The 18,865-nt window shown below is 44.0% G+C and overlaps 1 protein-coding gene across 12 annotated transcripts in view; it reads left to right on the top strand.

Annotated features, from left to right (window-relative positions):
- Positions 1 to 18,865, top strand: part of kif13a (kinesin family member 13A) — a 41,073-nt gene that overhangs the window by 8,327 nt on the left and 13,881 nt on the right. For 7 of the 12 annotated variants that reach the window (XM_046044611.1, XM_046044613.1, XM_046044619.1 and 4 more), the window contains exons 3-16: positions 6,730 to 6,745; positions 8,626 to 8,686; positions 9,564 to 9,656; positions 11,439 to 11,619; positions 13,639 to 13,726; positions 14,264 to 14,398; positions 14,534 to 14,646; positions 14,752 to 14,860; positions 16,462 to 16,674; positions 16,766 to 16,876; positions 16,965 to 17,099; positions 18,001 to 18,131; positions 18,411 to 18,497; positions 18,586 to 18,761. In XM_046044611.1, the coding sequence (XP_045900567.1) occupies positions 6,730 to 6,745; positions 8,626 to 8,686; positions 9,564 to 9,656; positions 11,439 to 11,619; positions 13,639 to 13,726; positions 14,264 to 14,398; positions 14,534 to 14,646; positions 14,752 to 14,860; positions 16,462 to 16,674; positions 16,766 to 16,876; positions 16,965 to 17,099; positions 18,001 to 18,131; positions 18,411 to 18,497; positions 18,586 to 18,761 (1,649 nt within the window). The remainder of the gene's footprint in view (positions 1 to 6,729; positions 6,746 to 8,625; positions 8,687 to 9,563; positions 9,657 to 11,438; positions 11,620 to 13,638; positions 13,727 to 14,263; positions 14,399 to 14,533; positions 14,647 to 14,751; positions 14,861 to 16,461; positions 16,675 to 16,765; positions 16,877 to 16,964; positions 17,100 to 18,000; positions 18,132 to 18,410; positions 18,498 to 18,585; positions 18,762 to 18,865) is intronic. The other 5 variants (XM_046044612.1, XM_046044615.1, XM_046044622.1 and 2 more) reach the window with 1 other exon arrangement.

The raw sequence follows: 18,865 nt of genomic DNA on the forward strand, positions 1-18,865 counted from the left end.
CGTCTCGGGTTACGTATGTAACCCTGGTTCCCCGAGAAGGGGAACGAGACACTGCGTCGGTTACGACACTATGGGAACGCCTCTAGGCGTAGCAGGTCTGAACGTGAATGAAATCACTCCAATCCTATTGGCTTGTTGCTAGAACGGTAAGGTGTGACGGAATAACCGGAGGAGTATAAAGCACACCTGTACACACTCATCATTAGCTTAAACTATGAAGCAGGCGCTTCAGGCGGGGAGAGAGGTGCAGGTGGTAATACCATCTGGACTGCTGCAGGTGCAGCAGTCCAGATGGTATTACGCTGGACGCAGCCGCCAGGAGACCCAACACTCGTTGAAAGTGTTAATAGTGATGGCGTGGCCTAACTTCACCCCTTTCACGGCAGCCAATATGGTGTCGACACGTGCCGGAGACAATTGTGCCCGCATCGTTGTCGAATCCCATACTACCCCTAGGAACGTAGTCCGAACGTTGAGCCTCAGCCCAAAACGCCGCAGATGAGCCAGAACGACATCTCGATGCCGAACCGCCAACTCTCGAGACTGGGCTAGGATGAGCCAGTTGTCGATGTAGTTGAAATCCGGACGCCCTGGAGCCTCAGCGGGGCCAGTGCTGCATCCATACACTTGGTGAATGTGCGAGGGGAAAGTGCCCGGCCGAATGGAAGAACCCGATACTGGTAAGCCACACCCCCGAAGGCGAACCTCAGGAACTTCCTGTGAGAAGGACGGATGGAGATGTGGAAATAGGCGTCCTTTAGTCGGGACTGGATGACGGTCCTCAGATCGCGTCTCTCAGAAGGCTGAGGGTGAGAGCGCCGTCTCGCTGCCCCAGCTCCTCGGGGGGGCCCCCGAGAAGCGACACTCTGCTTCCTCTCCTCTCCGTAGGAGCTCGTAGAGGGAAGGGACCTACGCCTGGCAGCCTCAGCTGCCTTGGGTCCAGACCGGCGAGGGAGGTACTGACGGAACGCTTCACCCTGCGTCTAACGCTCCGTGGTTCTGCGAAGCTCCGCCAGATCTTCCTCAGAGGGACCCCCCCTCTAAACCATCTCCTGTAGCAGGTCGGCTTGGTAGGCTTGAAGCACCGCCATGGTGTGCAAGCTCGCACCTGCCTGGCCCACTGCCATGTACGCCTTCCCCACGAGCGTAGATGTGGTGCGACATGGCTTGGAGGGTAACGCTGGCTTCTCCAGGGAGGACGCAAGTCGAGGGGAGAGATAGCTCGCAAGCGCATCCTCCACCCGAGGCATCCTCCCATAACCACGGTCCCTAACCCCCATCACATTACTGTAATTCAGTGATAGGGATGTGGAAAGCCGTGTAGAGAAGGGTCTGCCCCATGATTACTCAGTTCATCATGTAAATCAGGAAAGAATGGCAGAGACCGGCTTGGAGGTGGCGCGTGGTGCTCAAGAAACCTTTCATCAAGCCTACCACTAGCCTGTGGTGTCTGCTCCTCCTGTGGCCAGTTGATGTTGAGCTTAGCCACGGCTCTAGTCACCACCTCCAGCAGCACGTCATAGTCGGGCGCCGCCAGATGACGCCGCCCCGACACCCGGAAGTCATCGTCCACTACGCTGAGCACGTCCGCCTCCTCGGAGTCGGATTGCTGCAGCGTCTCCGGATCCAAACCGCGAGCGGGAGAAGCCGAGAACGGGCTCCCGAACGAGGAAAGGAAGCGTCGGAGCCAGCGGATGAAGGTCGGGAAAAAGCCTCAGCCGTCCCGAAATCCTCCAACAGATCACGCTGTGAACCCCATGAGTGAAGCCGCCGGGCCGCCTCAGCGGCCGCAGGGCCCGCGCCACGGGGTAAACACATCCGGCCATCCTCGGAAAAGAGAGCCATGCTGTACCTCAGTACCCGCACGGAAAGGGCTTCGCAACGGGCGCAGGCAGCCCCCTCGAGAGCTTCCCGGGCGTGCTCCATCCCCAAACATGAAACACACATCTCATGAGAATCTCCATCCGTGATGTACCGAGGGCAAGAAAAAAACACACCTTCTGTACATCTGGTTGCCGGACATGCTGGTAGACTTCTTCTTCAGGTAAGACACACTGCTTGTAGGACTGGAGCTTTCTTCAAACAACATACAGAGCGCCTGCTGAATAGAAAAAAGCTAATGATGAGTGTGTACAGGTGTGCTTTATACTCCTCCGGTTATTCCGTTACACCTTACCGTTCTAGCAACAAGCCAATAGGATTGGAGTGATTTCATTCACGTTCGGACCTGCTACGCCTAGAGGCGTTCCCATAGTGTCGTAACCGACGCTGTTCGAGTTCCCTCGAAGGGGAACTGGCCAAGACGCAGCATAAAAGAGCATAAATTAATGCATTGATAATATTTAATTTATTCTAAAATATAACGCAGGCATATTTTCTGCAAAATAAGTACTTTTAGTTTAAATAAAACAGCTGAAAAAGTTCCAGAAATTGTTAGTGTGCTGGAAGTCAAAATTAGCCATTTTAGTAGCTTGGACCAATCCTGCAGGCCTGTTTCTGTCATTAGCAAGCCAACTTCCTTTAGTGCTGTTTTTTGAATACTTTTGAATGTCCTACTTTCAAATCTCTGACTTCACCCACCTGTCATGTTTACTTGTCGCTAATGCTAATAAAAGGTAAGGCTGTATACTTCCTTGGAATCATCTTGAGCGTAACAGGTCAGGTCAAGAGACCCACCCCCCCTCAACTGTAACTTTACTTGCTGCTTGGCATTTTCTTTCTCTCTCCTGTCTGTCTGTGCAGCAGGGCGACAGGCATGTTCAGTTCTATACATACTGGAAGACCAGCTCAAATGTTAGCTTGTCGCCTTTGACAGCAATCCAAAAGTAATCCAACACTTTCCCACCCACCCACACACACACACACACAGCTCTGAACGTTATGTTTGACTGTGGAGCTTGTTGACTTGTAATTGTCTGAAGCATGTCGACAGCCAAACAGGGGAAAAAGTCAAGGGGGGGGGGGGGGGGGGGGGCAGCAAAAAAACCTATATTTGTGAGTGTTTGTCATCTCAATGGGGGGTGAGCAGCAGGATTGTGTTGTCAGAAACTCTAGCAAAACCTTCTAAATGGATGAATCAGAAAAATATATCCTTCATGCATCGTAAAATGTGGAGCTGCAGCATGTGCATTTCTAAATTTTCATCATGATTAAAATCTCCTTTTCTATGCTGCCAAACCCTCATTTCACAAAATGACACCACTTACATAATTTGCTGCTCCCGATCTGTCAGGTGAAGGGTATGTCAGATTAAATTAAATGATACATAAAAATGTTTAATATCTATTTGTCTGGTACTTCTGGAGTGTGGGCATGCAGTTTAATTTTTTACCGGAGGAGTAGATGGATGCTTTATTTGGGTGATACAGTTGGTTAATCTGGTGTGTTGCCTACGGGGCTAAAAGAGTGCAGTTTTCGGTGGCATAATAACCCAGTGGCCTTAATCTGGCTCCGCAACCACGGGGGGTGGGGGGGATTCCCTTGCTGCTCTCCTACTCTTCATGCCTTCCTTTTTGGCACCAGCATATATGGTCTGAGCTGCAAAGGCACAGAAAAATGCCATGTTTTCACCAGTCATGTGTGATCTAAGTGAATCTGACCCTCTACAATGAATTAAAAAAACAATCACAGTCTGGCTCTGAGGTGGCATTTCTCACTGAAAGTGATAAGAAATAAGGATCGTAGCAGACCTCTAATCTGTCTGCCACAGAGGGGGAGAAAAATAGTAGTGTGAGAGGCGAACTTCCACCGTTGGCCAAGTTGAAATCATTCATGGGTGCCTCGGCATCATGTAGCCAGAAGACCCATAGGAGCCTGAGCGTGCCCTTGATGACACATTAAGGCACGGAGAACCAGCCCCCAATGGCACTTTTAGACTTCACCGATGCCCTGCTGGGACTGCAGTGTCTGCCTGTATCTGCCTCTGAGGTTGGCGGGATCTGATGCTATCTGGCACTTCTGTGTTGTACGCTCAACCACAACACAGCTTTTAATAAGACCTCTGGCCATGACTTGACATGCATGCTGAATAATAAGAAAATAGCCTGTGGGCTTCATGAGGGAATAATTTGGAGCTACACTGTACAGCATTTGTGACCAAGCTTCCACCGTTTGCATTTCTTAACTGGAATGATGAGAATTAAGATAATGTCATTTTTATTATTAATATTACTTGAATAATATATAAACTGTGGCCTAGAGGTAGAGCCATTTGCCCACTAATGGGGATACTGGTGGTTCGATTCGGTGTGTGTTAGTTAGTATTAGTTAGTATTAGTTTCTTTAGATTGATGAGCAGTTGGCTTGTAGTATAAAGGGGCTTTGAGTGGTCGGAAGACTAGAAAGGTGCTCTATAAGTACAGTAAGAACATCGTGAGCATTGTACAATCCAGAGTCAAATTCCTCGTTTGTGTACACATACCTGCAATAAACTGATTCTGATTTTGATTTACCATGTAATCATTGTATTGCATCTCTTTTCTTCAATTAATAAATTGTTTCAGTTAGTTTTCAAGTCAAAACTGCCAAACCCTCTGTGGTTCCAGCTTGAGAAATTATTGATTTTCTATGTCATATATAATAGTAACTGCATCCAGTTACTATTATATATGACATAGAAAATCATTGGGTTTTAGAGAGCTGCTTGAACAAAAACAAGCAATTTGAATATGCCAAGTGCAATAAATTGGTTTTGTACTTTAAATGAGCAAGTCTTCCAATCAAAATAAATGATTTTGACTGTAATACCTTGTAAGATAAAGGATTGCATTACCTTCTTGTGATAAATGTTTTAACATCGGTGTAAATAATAAAGGATTTTTACAAGTAAGTCTACCATTTGGAATCGCTAAAAGAGAGGACATAGCTTACGTGATTTCTACAAGCAAGGTATGAATTTCCTAAGAACGACGCAGATTTCTGAGAAGATTGAAGAGATTATGTCCAAAGCAGGGTGGGAGAACCGGAGCCTAATGTACCTTTACATTTTGAGTGGCAGTTCTTAACATTGTCATTGGGGGAGGAGGTAAGAAAAGCTGCTATGACTCTGAATACAAGTCAGACATGGTTTGTCAGTTTTTGGAATTAAATGAATTCCTTATGAGAGGAAATAGTAGCTCTATGAAACCCTAAATATAGCTAGTTGGAAACAGTTTCCCCCATTGTCTAGCTCAGCATACCCTGCATACCAGATTTGATTGCATATACTGTACATACACAACGGTATATGACACAATTAGCTAGAGCCACTAAACCACTGCCGCACCTCTGTTTCTGCTTGGTCTCTTACGCGCAGTCAGTTTCTTCTGCCTGGACACATTCAATAACTATTTTTTGTCTCCACATTTAATGTGTGTGTGTGTCCCTCTCTCTCTTTCCGGTCTTGTGTCTGTCCTCTGTCTTTGTCAACTTCTCATTCTTTTAAAGACTGTAGCTGCCGTCTGTCTGTTATCAAAACGTTCCCTCTTTTTTCTTTCATCTTTGGCATCTCTGCTTTGTAGCAACACTGACATATGGAGAGTCAGATTTTTGTTTTTTACCTTTCAAGTTAAAATGTGTTGGGGCCTGGTCAGTGGTCCTTTATTCTGTGTTCCCTGCTGTCTGATGCTGATACATACCTCATACTTCCTCTATGGACATCCCCTCTCTGCTCGACAGTGTAGAGCACAGAGTGCCCAACTAGACGACGGGGCCCTGCTGCAGTCTGATTAAGACACAGTCACTGTGGTTGTCAGTGGCCTAGATTCATTTCATAGAGGCTTATTTGATTTTTAATGCTTAACATGGAAATAAAAAGAGAAGAAGAAGAGTGTTTTTGTGGGTATTGCACATTTCTCCAGGCGCGCTATTGTTGGTGACTCAGCTCAGTTTGTGTGAGACACTTTGGTGCAGTGTTTCAGTCTTCCCTAAAGTACCCTGCCCTGTATTAGTTACTGTGTGAAGGTGATGTCCACCTTTGTCTCTGAGGCAGGAGACGCCTGCAGGAGAAATCTGCTGACTGCTGAAGGACAGGTCTGTGACAGATGTAGAAGCACTAGGGTAGCGTATGTTGCACTGCATCATACTGCACAGTCCTCATTTCCTAGCCATACATTATAATGTAACATTAGTTTAGAGCTGTTAGGTCTTACTTTAATGTTATATTTTTTTCTGCTTTGGGGAATTCCCTCTCCAGTTAAGTGAATAATCCTTTGTAACTTAGTGCCATATATATTACCCTTTTGTCCTTAGTTCCGGCAGCTGCTAATGCTGAGTGTGGCTTCCCCAACCTGGCCTCTCTGTTAAGTCCACAGGCATAAGAGCTATTTACTCAACAGAGTCAGTGGGACATTGAATCCTAAATCTCTTCCCTTCCTCACGCTCCACTGGCCCAATTATGGACCCAATCACAGCAGCACCTACCACTAGGAAATGCCACTGTGTGGCAGTGAACAAAATGAGTGAATAAATGAGGGTCACTCCAGGAATTTGAGACATATAGAAAGTTAGAAAAGAGTCTGGGGTTTCATAAACATCAAGTTGTTGGGGTTTAAATTCACATATTTCAGTTCAAAATAGCTGTTTGTGTCAACACAGATAATAGGAAGTTTCCTACTGTGAGAAGTGCAGCTGCATTACTGAGTGTGAACATGTTCTGACTGTTAAATCGTATTAATGCTAACCATGTTATTTCTTCTCTCTCTGTCTCCTGTGGGTTTCCTCTGTTTATGATGGATTGCCCCTCTCATTCAGCAGGAAGCAACCTAAGGTATGTACGTTTCATCTGTTTCTGTTGCCACACAAAGAAAAAATGGGTAGCATCAACAGAGCTATGGCGCAGTATCAGCAGAAACAGTCAGAAATTCTTTTCAGTAGTGACTACTCACTAACTGTCAGTATCACAGATACTGAACTCACCCAGAAGTAGGATGCAGCACAGGCAACTCTATTCCCCCGAGGGGCTTGGAAGCATCCTGCACAAGTCGATCTACAGTTGTGGCGTTGTTTCTAGGGACATGATTGAGAGTGTTATAGTAGTTTGGTTGGTCAGCAGGAGCCGGATAGATGTCCGTGTGAATGTGTCAGCGCTCTAAGATCTCGTGGACACCCACAAAGGCTCCACAATGAGAGAGGGATGAGCGTGGACACTGGAGCAGTGTGTGTGCACATTCAAAGCTGCATTGTTGAAGTGCACCCCCATCTCCCCCCATGACAACACACTGGTGACTAGCTCAGAGATGTTTTACACACCAGGGACAGGCTTTGTGCTCAGTGCACTCGGCCGCTAACGGGACCAGGGGAGTGTTAACCTGGGCCACAGACGTGCGTGATCTCTGGGGCCTGTGAACCTGAGTTACCCTTCAATACCTTTATAATACCCTTCAGCTAGACAAGCACATGGCTGTCTGCTAAGTTACAGAGGCAATCAAATTAGTCTCCCTGCATTCTAAAGGATAAGCGGAGGTTGCAGTCCAATCACGTTCGACCAGTTTTCATCCTAGAAATGACAAAAGGGGCATTGTGCTTCTCAGCTTCATCATTATTTGTACTGCTGATTAATAGTAATTGTCCAATCAAGAACAATTTGTTGCGCAGTCACACCCTCAGGCTGGAAAGAGACAGACCGAAGGAGAATGACGCCCTAGTTACTAAACCAGCCCTAATTGAGAATGATGGCACTTTTGTTCCTTTGAATGGCACCCACTCACTTGTGTGAAGTCACAAGAGGAGGTCTTGCTTTCAAATCATTCAGTGATCTCAGTGCTTCCCATGCTGACTGTGCAACCAGTAGTTCCCTGGCCAATAGCCCGTATTATTATTAGGAGGGAGTTTAATTATTTGGGGTATTTGTGTAGGGGAAAGTGCTTTGGCACAGCAGCAGCAGTGCACTGAAAGCCAGGAGTAGTAACATCCAGCAGTGTTTTGCTTGCACTGCACGATGACAGTGCAGCTGAAATTCTTCCCCCATCTCGGAAGAAAGTGGCTGAGCTAGGTCAAAAATATTAGTTTTATTTCACATTTAGAGCCTTTTAACCAGAACAGAAAGTAATCAAAGTAGATTTGCAACTCATACAGTAAGAGAAGCTGTCTGTGTGGAGTGGGGGTCCTTGGTAAATGAGGCCACTGCTCTTCCCCAGAAAGCATCCTCTCTGTGTGTCATCCAGAGCTCATGCAGGTGCCTGGGGGACACAAGGGATCTCTGCTACTAAAGTCTGCGTTGTAAGACCCAGCGCTTAGGGCTGAGAGCCAGCCTGCACCACCGGGGAACAGCTACGGCCCCGTTTCCTTGGAGACGAGGGTCAGTGGGTGCTGGAATTTCTTCTGGGGAGCATTGACCCTGATTTATGAATTCATTTAACTCCAGCCACTATGACAAAACATGCAGCAGCTAACAGCGGATTTGTCCAGACAGTCATGGCTAGGCCTTAACGAGCATCACCTCGAACAATACTTGGTTAGACTTCATCTTGCTTAGTCAGACAAGCTCAGTCCTGCTGATTTACTGTATGGTGCAGCACAATAAGCCTGTTTATGTACCTCAGAAGGAGTAAAACCGCTACTAAGAAACATGAGATTGTGTTGTACTGTACATGCTTAGACAGGTGGGAGAAGTGTGTATTTACACTCCCTGTGCTGACTCCTCTGCAGGTGTTCGCTTTTGACCACTGTTTCTGGTCCATGGATGAGTCCAACGTTCCAAAATATGCCGGTGAGTCATAAATGCTGAAACTGATCCTTCACTCATCACCAAAGAACTCAAACCATGTCCCATGTAAAGACCTGCTGAGCTTTGTGCAGCAATAGTGCAGGGAAACTCCCTACTTAATGGAAAGCTCTTTTGCAAAGCAAAGCATGGTGTGGGCATACATGGGAATTTGCATTTTGAGTGTATAGATTAAAATATGCAATCAAGTTAGTTGTCTCTGTATTGTCTTAAAACGATAAAGTCATCATGGGGTTTTGTGCAATATACAATAAAATACTGAAAAGTTGTTGTTGTATCATATTGTGCTTCTTGTTATACTTATGTACCCACACACATGGTAAATTCAGTTTCGTCAGGGACCATTCATTCCCTTCTTCCATTCATTTCTCTAATTACTGTTGCACAGAAAAGGTTACAGCTACAGTTTTTGCAACATCTATAGAAAAGAGGTTATTACTGCCAGTCCGAGGGAGATTTACATAATGATTGTAGACATCTTCCTTGTCATATCACTCTAATTTTGTGATGGAAATGTAACGCCTACATCTGCTTTGTGCTGAACTGACAAGGCAATCTGTTCAGTGAAGAGCTGCCTCAAGGGCCCGGGCCAAGGCTTTATTTAGCTCATTAAACAGCTGTCCCATTCAGCAGGAGCATGGCAGTGAGCAACACAAGAGATTTCTCCACACAGCCCTGCATTTTCCACACTAGCAGACAGGAATTTGTCACTTTTCACTAGACCTATTCTTTATGGTTCCTTGTTTAGTATATTCATTTTACTACACTAAGGATGCAAACCAGACAACTAATAGTTATTATATAACTGAATGGTTTATCTGTTTACCATAATCCCCATGGTGAGAGATTCTTTGTCTTAAAGGTCAAGAGGTGGTGTTCAAGTGCCTTGGAGAGGGAATACTTGAAAACGCATTCCAGGGATATAATGCCTGTATATTTGCCTATGGACAAACAGGTAACTGAAAATCCAGATGAAATCTACATTGAGTCATTCATTTTCAAAAAATATTTTTTTGCTGAATCCATTACACCATGCAGTCATTGAAGCATTTATAAATAATGAATAGCCTCTATTATACGCAATGTTAAGTCTTTAAGTGTATTCGCAGGTTGCTTTGTCTCCAGATGTGTCCGTAGAAAGTTTAAAGAGCAGGAAGACTTGATCACACTGGTGAATCACTTAACTCACATCCTTCCTCATCCAGAATCACATTAGCTCCTTTATCCCACTTCCTGTCTTAGAGGGAAAATACTTGGTAAAGAGACACACCTACTGAAAGGTTTGATGTATAAGAAAACAAGTTTTCGGCATTTAGCACAGTAGTCATTATGGGAACTAGAGAGGCACGTGATATTTGGTTTGGCATTTATAAGCAGTCTTAGTCTAATCAAGAACCGTCATAATAAGGTAAAATTTAATTAAATTTTACCGAAAAATTATGTTGACATGTCGGCAGTGTGGAAGCATTTTAAAGTGTCCGAGAAAGACGCTGCTTGCGGACACTGTTCTGCTGAATTGTCTCCTAGCACATCCACTCTATCTGTGGTTGACTTCTTAGAAAAAGCAACAAACAGTCTGACCCGCTTTAAGTTTCTGTCACTTGTTTCCGAGATGGCGATTAAGCTAGCCTCACCTAAGTGCACACATATTCAAGCCTTTATGGTAACTGAAACGGACCAGTGCGAGCTGACAGGCAGGTTAGTGACTTTATCCTGTCATTTTCTCTCTTTACAAAGACAAGTGTTGCCGTATGAGAGTCCTACCTGAATACAGTAAGACATTTATCATATTGGGTCGGACTTGATGAATTTAGCGTGAGAATACACATGTCACAACGTCCAGTTTTCAAAAAAAGGTGTCTATACAGTGTGGAAATAAGATTAATTGGATTATATTCACAGAAAGTATCAAACATGTTACATGTGTACATTAAAAGTAAATGGACATATGTAATTTACTTTACCGGAGCATCTTGGGCCTCGGACTCTATTTTTCTGTATTTATACTCTGTATTTCCAGATCCTATGGGAAACACTGAGTAAAAAGCACGTTTTGACTATTTAATTTATGCAAAATAATGTATGTAAAAAAAATGTGCAAAAATGTGAATGTACTTGTTCGGTATTCTGCATTCAGCAAATCTTTCATTTCGGTGCATCCCTTATGGCAATGTTTGTTTGTTTGTTTGTTTGGCGCCACCATGAATTTGACATTTGTGCTTTTGAGTGAAGTATTGGATGGATCGCTTTGAAATTTTGTACAGACATTCATGATGAATTACAATAACGTTGGTGATCCCTGATTTGCCCAATACTAGAGTTTATGCAAAACTAATAACATTCCTATCAACCTTAGATGTACTATGTGTTTAGTGATAATTAGCAAATATTAGCACACTAACATGCTAAACTAAAATGGTGACCATGAAAAACATTGCTCATCTGCTCAGCATATTAATTTTGTCATTGTGAGTTTGTTAGCTGACATTAGCACCACTGTGCCTCAGTACAGCACCACAGAAATAGGTTACAATGTTTAGAGAATTTGTTATTATAGGAGCGGGAGTTTTCAGCAGATTTTCTCAAACATGAATTAGCAAAAGAACTTCTGAAATCAAAACAGTTTGTGGTCGTAGGAGAGACTCAAATTCAGTTGTACTGTTATTGTAGCTCTGTAATGTATAGACCTCTCTCTATAGGGGATACAATCATGTGTGAATCTACAATCTCCATCCAGGTTCAGGCAAGTCCTTTTCCATGATGGGGAATGGGGAGCAGCCAGGTTTAATACCTCGACTCTGTTGCTCGCTGTTTGAGAGGGTCAGCAGAGAGGGGAATGAGGCCCATACTTTTAAGGTGGAGGTGTCCTTCATGGAGATCTACAATGAGAAGGTCCGTGACCTGCTCGATCCCAAAGGGTGAGTCTGATGTGTACTTTTTCATTAGGAGAAGGATGTGTGACCTGTATAACCTCGCTGAATTTAATGAGCTAATGCTTTTGACAGACACAGCTGGTTGCACAAACTGTGATGTAATTTTTCCCTTTTTCTTGATTCGCTCTGGCTTCAACACGAGCAGTGACCTCTCTGTCAGCTCCCACTTTGTGTTAGTTTGCATCTCTGTTTATAGCTCTGTTGTGTCTAGTAGTCTGAATGGGGGACAGCGACAGAACATTGTGAGTAGGAAGCTCAACCCAGTCATTTCCTGCAGAACAGCGGCCAGCATCATCCTCTGACACTGCTGCATTCTTCGCCTCCGTGGTCTGATGTGGGCAAGCAGACTGCAGGGGATAGCAAACTGTGAAAGAGTGTGTTTCAGGGACATCTGTTAGTGGAGCTGGGAGCAGGAGAGCGGTCAAAGCAGCCTGTGAAGCGAGCCCCAGAGAGGGCTCTGTGTGCTGCAGATGTCTGAAGATGCAGCCAGACCCATTTCGATGGCAACTTCCTCTCACTTATATAACAAGCCTCACACTCCCTTTATTTTCCTGCCTCTGTGATTTTTAGGCTTAAACTTCGGCTGGGGTATAGACACATGACAGAGAGTCAAGTGTAAATAGGATCTGTTGTCACACAATGAGATGGTAGCCGGCAATGGTCTTTCTAGTGGTTGCATCCTCTTGTTTGCTGCAGTGGGTGGTAGATTACAAGAGTGGAAGCAGGGAACCTGATTTCTGCCAACCTCCGTTGTTCTGTAGCCATGGAGAGGGATTCAGAGACTCTTATTGATCCATAGGATTTCTCCTGAACACCTGGCAGGCCGCCAGGCGAAGATGAACTCCAGTTTATCCACCTGCACCATCTAGTGAGACCCCTGGCTACACTCAGTTTAAATTTGTGACACAGCACATGTATTCTATTAGAATGCAATTCACATTTTGTTCAGGAAAGTCTATCCTAACAGAAATCGTGCATCATCATCAAAGATAAGTCTGGTAATATTCTTTTTATTTAATGTCACCAAATACCACAACAAGTCCAAAAACAACGATATAGCTTGAAGCCTGATATAGCTTATCGCTCTATCCTCATAGATGAGCCATCAATGAGCCGACGTGTTCCTACATTACAGTGAGCATGGACACTGTAGTACATTTTGAGTCAATCCCACACACACTGTTCTATTGTTCAAAATATACATTAGAGCAACTGCTGCTGAAAATGGTTCCCAACAAATACACTATTTAATCCTGTTTAGTAACACTACAGTTCCCACTTGTTTGAGAAATTGAAGCCCGCTGGAATGTTTTTAAAGATTTACATCTTTTCTAGGAACCTTGGGACTGAGAGCGACACGAAAGGCTGAGAAAGTCAGAAAGTATTAAGAGATGGAGTAACACATTGTTTGTGTTGGTCTTTTTTAATAAGATTTGTTGACTATAAAACATTCTCAGCCATGTCCTTTAGGAAATTCAGAAACTCAGAATCGTTTTTTTTATGTGACAACTTGGCATCAAACTCCTGTTAGCATTTTATTGTAGTTGTAATGCATTCAAGAATTAATTATTTTAATATCGCACAAGTGGTGTAGTATAGTAAGAATACCAGATGAGATATCGTGCCAGAGATATTTATGCTATTGAAGTTATTCTGAAGTAGCATTGTTACCAAATACCAAATAGGAGGCTGTTTCTAATTTTCCAAGCATGAATTTGAGTTAATGTTCAAAGAGGAGTAAATAAGTCATATGAGCTTCTAAAAACCCTGAACCATTAATTTATATTTTCATTCATTCTGATCGAGCACTCGAGCAAGGTCAGAAGAGATGCTTTTAGCTTCTCCAAAGAAATCATTTGTTAAGCTGCCATATGTGCTACATGTTACATGAAAATGACCTCACTGATAGAGGAATCTCAAATGTGAATTATAAATCCCTGTTCAAATTTCTCTGCTTTTCTTCTCTTTCTTTAAATCATTGTGGTGCTTTCTCTATTTTTCAAGGAGCCGCCAGTCCCTGAAAGTTCGGGAACACAAAGTCCTGGGTCCATACGTGGATGGTCTGTCTCAGCTGGCTGTGACCAGCTTTGAGGTGCGTCTTTCACCCTTCTGTCATCCCGCTTCGACCAGATGCGAAGCTGCATCCACCCTGTATCACTGACCAAAAGCCTCATCTTTCACATACACATTGACATGATTTATACAGCATCCGGCAGAAATGCCGTTGTATCATATCCCCAGTTGTCAATGCACTGATTTACATTCGGAATAACCATTTAGTTTGAAATCCTCCCAAGTGCAGAAACTCTAATGACGCCTTTTCCTGATGTGGGGATGTAGTCATGGGGTTTCGTGTAGTTTATATGCCAAGCCTTGGCAGGGCCTTCCTTAATTAAGTTTAAACATCTCCACCCTGTTCCTCTGTGTGCTGCCTGATATTAGTCCAGTGGATTGCCAACAGCCTTGGCCCACTGCCTGCTGTGACCCAGCTAAATTACTTGGTACACAGCCATATGTGCATACTGTCTGACTTAACTGTAATCATAATGTTTTTTTTGTGAAATGTGTTCAAATTGTGTCTTTTTTCAAAAGTTTACTTTCTTTTATGACCTCACTCTTATTGTTTTAGGACATTGAGGTGTTAATGTCAGAGGGGAACAAATCTCGCACAGTTGCAGCCACCAACATGAATGAGGAGAGCAGTCGATCACATGCGGTCTTCAGTATCATTGTCACACAAACGCTTTATGATCTACAGTCTGGGGTCAGTCTTTTCTTGCTTTTCACCCACTTTCACAATGAATTGCTCTGAATTTACTGAAACTAATGACCTCATATAAATATATTTGTCTTATCATGGGTCCGACTGACGGTTTGTTCGTGTTGTGATTGTAAACAGAATTCAGGGGAGAAAGTGAGCAAGTTGAGTCTGGTTGACCTGGCAGGAAGTGAGCGAGTGTCCAAGACTGGAGCTGCTGGAGAGAGGCTCAAAGAGGGCAGCAATATTAACAAGTAGGTATATTTCTGATATGAAATACACATAAATATATGAAGGCCAATAATCATTTGACAGGTTAACACTGAAGGTTCTCAAATAGTTGTTTTGTGTGTTTGTAGGTCTCTCACCACATTAGGCTGCGTGATTTCTGCTCTGGCTGATCAATCAGGAAAGGGGAAGACCAAGTTTGTGCCGTACAGAGACTCAGTCCTCACCTGGCTATTGAAGGTTTGACCCACAAATATTTAGGGCCCGAGCATGAAACATGCGAGGACCCTAAATAGGATTATTATTCTTTCTTTCTTTCTTTCTTTCTCCCAAATGAATCGCACTTTTGATGGCCTAAATGTCCACAAAAACTCACCAAACTTTGCACACAGGTCAGGTCTAGTGAAAAATTACGTATTTTAAGGGTCTCGCTCATGGGCGTGGGAAAATGGCTCTATAACGCCACCTGCAAAGTTGGAAAAAATTAGCCCCCGCGCCTACTTCAACCTACATGCAAATTTTCTGGGGACATGTATCATATCAAGACACCCAAAAAAGCCTCAAGAACCCATACCCTAAACTCAACAGGAAGTCAGCCATTTTGAATTGAAAGTGCGATTTTAACCTCTTTTTAACCGTTTACAGGGTGCGTACTTTAACGAACTCGTCCTACAGATTTAGTCCGATCGACTTCAAATTTCTGCTGTGCCTTCTAAAGGCATTGACGATGAAAAGTTGTGCTATCTGTGAGTTTTCGTCAATGGGCGTGTCCGTGACGCGGCGTCCAAAATCAGTGATTAAGACATTGATGATGCTATGTTGTGAATCTTGTGAGTTTTCAGATAACGGTGTGTCCTTGGTGTGGCGTCAAAGTTTGATGCTTCGCCATGACACAGTGAAGTTGTTGTAACTTCACTGTACATGCTCATATCTCTACCAAATTTCACACATTTCATAACACTCCCGCCCTGAACACATGTACATGCTGGCATTCACCCATGGTCATAGCGCCACCTGCTGGCAACAGGAAATTAGTTTTAACGAAGCAGCCCCCGTGGCATGTTTCACCTACATGTATGAAATTTCTGTGACAAATGTATCATGTCCAGACGTACCAAAAAGCCTCTTGGAGTGATGCCCTAAACCCAACAGGAAGTCAGCCATTTTGAATTTTACAGTAATTTTTGGATGATTTACACACTCAGTACTTTAACGAACTTCTCCTAGGGATTTAGTCCGATCAACTTCAGATTTCTGCTGTGCCTTCTAAAGGCATTGACGATGAAATGTTGTGCTATCTGTGAGTTTTGGTGGATGGGCATGTCCGTGGCGTGGCGTCAAAGATCAACTCTTCGCCATGACACAGAAAGTTGTTGTAACTTCAGTGTACATGCTCACATCTGAACAAAACTTTACATGCTTGATAACTGTCCCGCCCTGAACACATCTACACGCCAATATTAATTTCTAGTCATACCGCCAAGTGCTATCTAGCGCCACAAAGGGGACACAGGAAGTGACGAATAACACCTTCATTCAGTGTCCGAAGCGCGTAGGAAATTCACAGCTGCACCGGCGGAGCTCCAGAATATGCAACGCGGCCGCCTCACACCCCGACGCGCTACACGTGCGAGGGCCCGCCCAACGCTGCTTGCAGCTTTAATTATAACTGCCTTCCGTTTTGTTTGTTACAACCATATTATTGTTCTAGTAGGGCTGAAATGTGACTGAGAGGTGGCCAGAAATGATCCTTTGTTGTTGCCGTCTTTGCACCATGCATGTTGACAGAAAGGAAAAATTTTGCAGCTATGCTTCCTCTCAACATGTTTTCTTGTCTTCAGGACAACCTTGGCGGCAACAGCAAGACAGCCATGATAGCCACAGTGAGTCCAGCAGCTGATAACTACGAGGAGACTCTGTCCACACTACGTTATGCCGACAGAGCCAAGAGAATCGTCAACCACGCCGTGGTGAACGAAGACCCCAATGCTCGGATCATCAGAGAGCTCAGGGAGGAAGTGGAGAAGCTCAGAGTTCAGCTCTCTCAGGCTGAGGTGAGAGAAGGGTTTGGGCAGACCGAAGAGGCTCACAAATTATGAAGGAATCTACATCGTACTGATGCTGGTTGTTTTTTCCATTCATCAGTCTATGAAGGCTCCTGAGCTGAAGGAGAAACTGCACGAGTCTGAGAAACTCATTCAGGAGATGACTGTCACCTGGGAGGAGAAACTAAGAAAGACAGAGGAAATTGCCACGGTATGCCCATCAGTCATCATCCAAAATGTTAAATTCTAATTCAGCATATTAACTTGTACAGTTACAGTGTTATTATCTATGTTAACAGGAGCGTCAGAAGCAACTGGAGAGCATGGGCATCTCTCTGGAGACATCAGGGATTAAAGTGGGTGAAGACAAGTGTTTCCTGGTTAATCTGAATGCTGATCCTGCCCTAAATGAGCTGCTGGTCTACTACCTGAAGGTAATACAGTTTTTTACTGGTCGCAGGTACGAACCAGTCTTCACTGCCATTTTCAGCCTCCTGCCTTTTAGATTTTGCCATTAGTACATCAGGATTTATACTTATTTGTGCGATTACAAAGTCTCAGATGGTCACTCTAGAAAAATACCATGAACAGTTAAATGCATTTATGAGGACTTTTTCAGTGTAAACTCTGTAACCTGTATCCGCACCCACTGTTCCCCTTAAATTTCAATTTAAGGAGCTCTAAAAGAAGAGAAATATAACATGTACACTGCATGACAGTGTTGCACTTTTATTCTTATTCCAAAGGTTTATTAAAGCAATATAATGTTTATATTAAGATACACATTCTAACCAAAGATGGCATTTTTGACATCAACAATAAAATAGTTTTGTTAGATTTGACAGATAATTTCAGATGTTGCTGAGTCCAGTAAGAGAAGGTCTAGGTCTGGGCTTTGCAAAGCACTGAAGTGGAACACCAGTTAGCTCGACCTGTAAGAGCATGTGAGAAAGCAGCCTGTGCAGAACAACAGGCCTTTGTCTGGGTTCTGCAGGCCAGCCTGGCATATCAGTGTGGAATGAGTGAAATGGGTTAGTTCACTGCAGGGTAGGACATCCTCTAGAAGCTGGGATGTTTTTTTAACAACGCCTACTCGGCAATGAGAGAGACACACGTTTTTTCACTTGGGCCTATTTTTGCTTTGGTTTTACTCTTGAATTTAGTGAAATTAAAGACTTACCGAGTTTTATTTTTGTTACTTGTGTGAAAATTGGTTCAATAAACAACTGGTTGTACTTCTTAAGGTTGACCTGAAAGTTGGAACAAAATGTTGGGTGTAATTATTTTCAGAGCTGCCATTATAGTATCCTTAATCTGTCCTCCACCTCTGTGTAGGAGCACACTCGTGTGGGTGCAGACACGTCTCAGGACATCCAGCTGTTTGGGATCGGTATCCAGCCGGAGCACTGCGTACTGGAGCTCTGCCCAGATGGTGATGTCACCCTGATACCCATAGGGAATGCCAGGTGAGCTACTGTACAACTATCTCCTACATACTCTCTGTCTGTGTCTGTGTATCTCTCTGTCGTCTCTCTCCTTCATGGATGACTGGACCACAGTGTTTCACATGACCTCACTGTACAGGAATCTGTGATCTGAGCTCCTCGCTTTGATATCAGAGCCATGTCCCCCTCCCACCACAAAGAGATTGTTCCTTCTCAATTAGTTTTCCCTGTTTAAAGATGAAGATTATAATTCCATGTGACATCTTCATTATTATAATTAAATTCCTCTGTTTTCTACAGGACCTGTGTGAACGGAACAATGATTGATTCCTTGGTGCACCTGTGGCATGGAGATCGTATCTTATGGGGCAACAATCACTTCTTCAGGTATAAGACTTGTCATAGTGTGGCCACATTTAAATTTGCGTGAAAGGAAATTAAAAAGTCACTGATTGGAAGTCCATTTGCTCTGTAGGATTAATCTGCCTAAACGAAAGCGGCGGGACCGTTTAAAGGAACTGGAAAGAGCTTCTCCCAGAGACAGCTTCGTTGAGGCGGATGTGGAGACTGCCAGCGAGGCCTCTTCTGAGCAGGACTACAGCTATGAGTTTGCCCAAATGGAGGTCATAATGAAGACTCTGGGAAACAATGGTATGATTAGGATAATCTACATGATCCTTTAGGCTTTCAGGCCACATCTGTATGCAATGTGTTTCCACTTAGGTTTCTCAAGCTTTAGCTTGTTCCAGGTACTC

Source organism: Micropterus dolomieu, linkage group LG03, assembly GCF_021292245.1.
Source record: "Micropterus dolomieu isolate WLL.071019.BEF.003 ecotype Adirondacks linkage group LG03, ASM2129224v1, whole genome shotgun sequence".
Lineage (NCBI taxonomy): Eukaryota > Metazoa > Chordata > Actinopteri > Centrarchiformes > Centrarchidae > Micropterus > Micropterus dolomieu.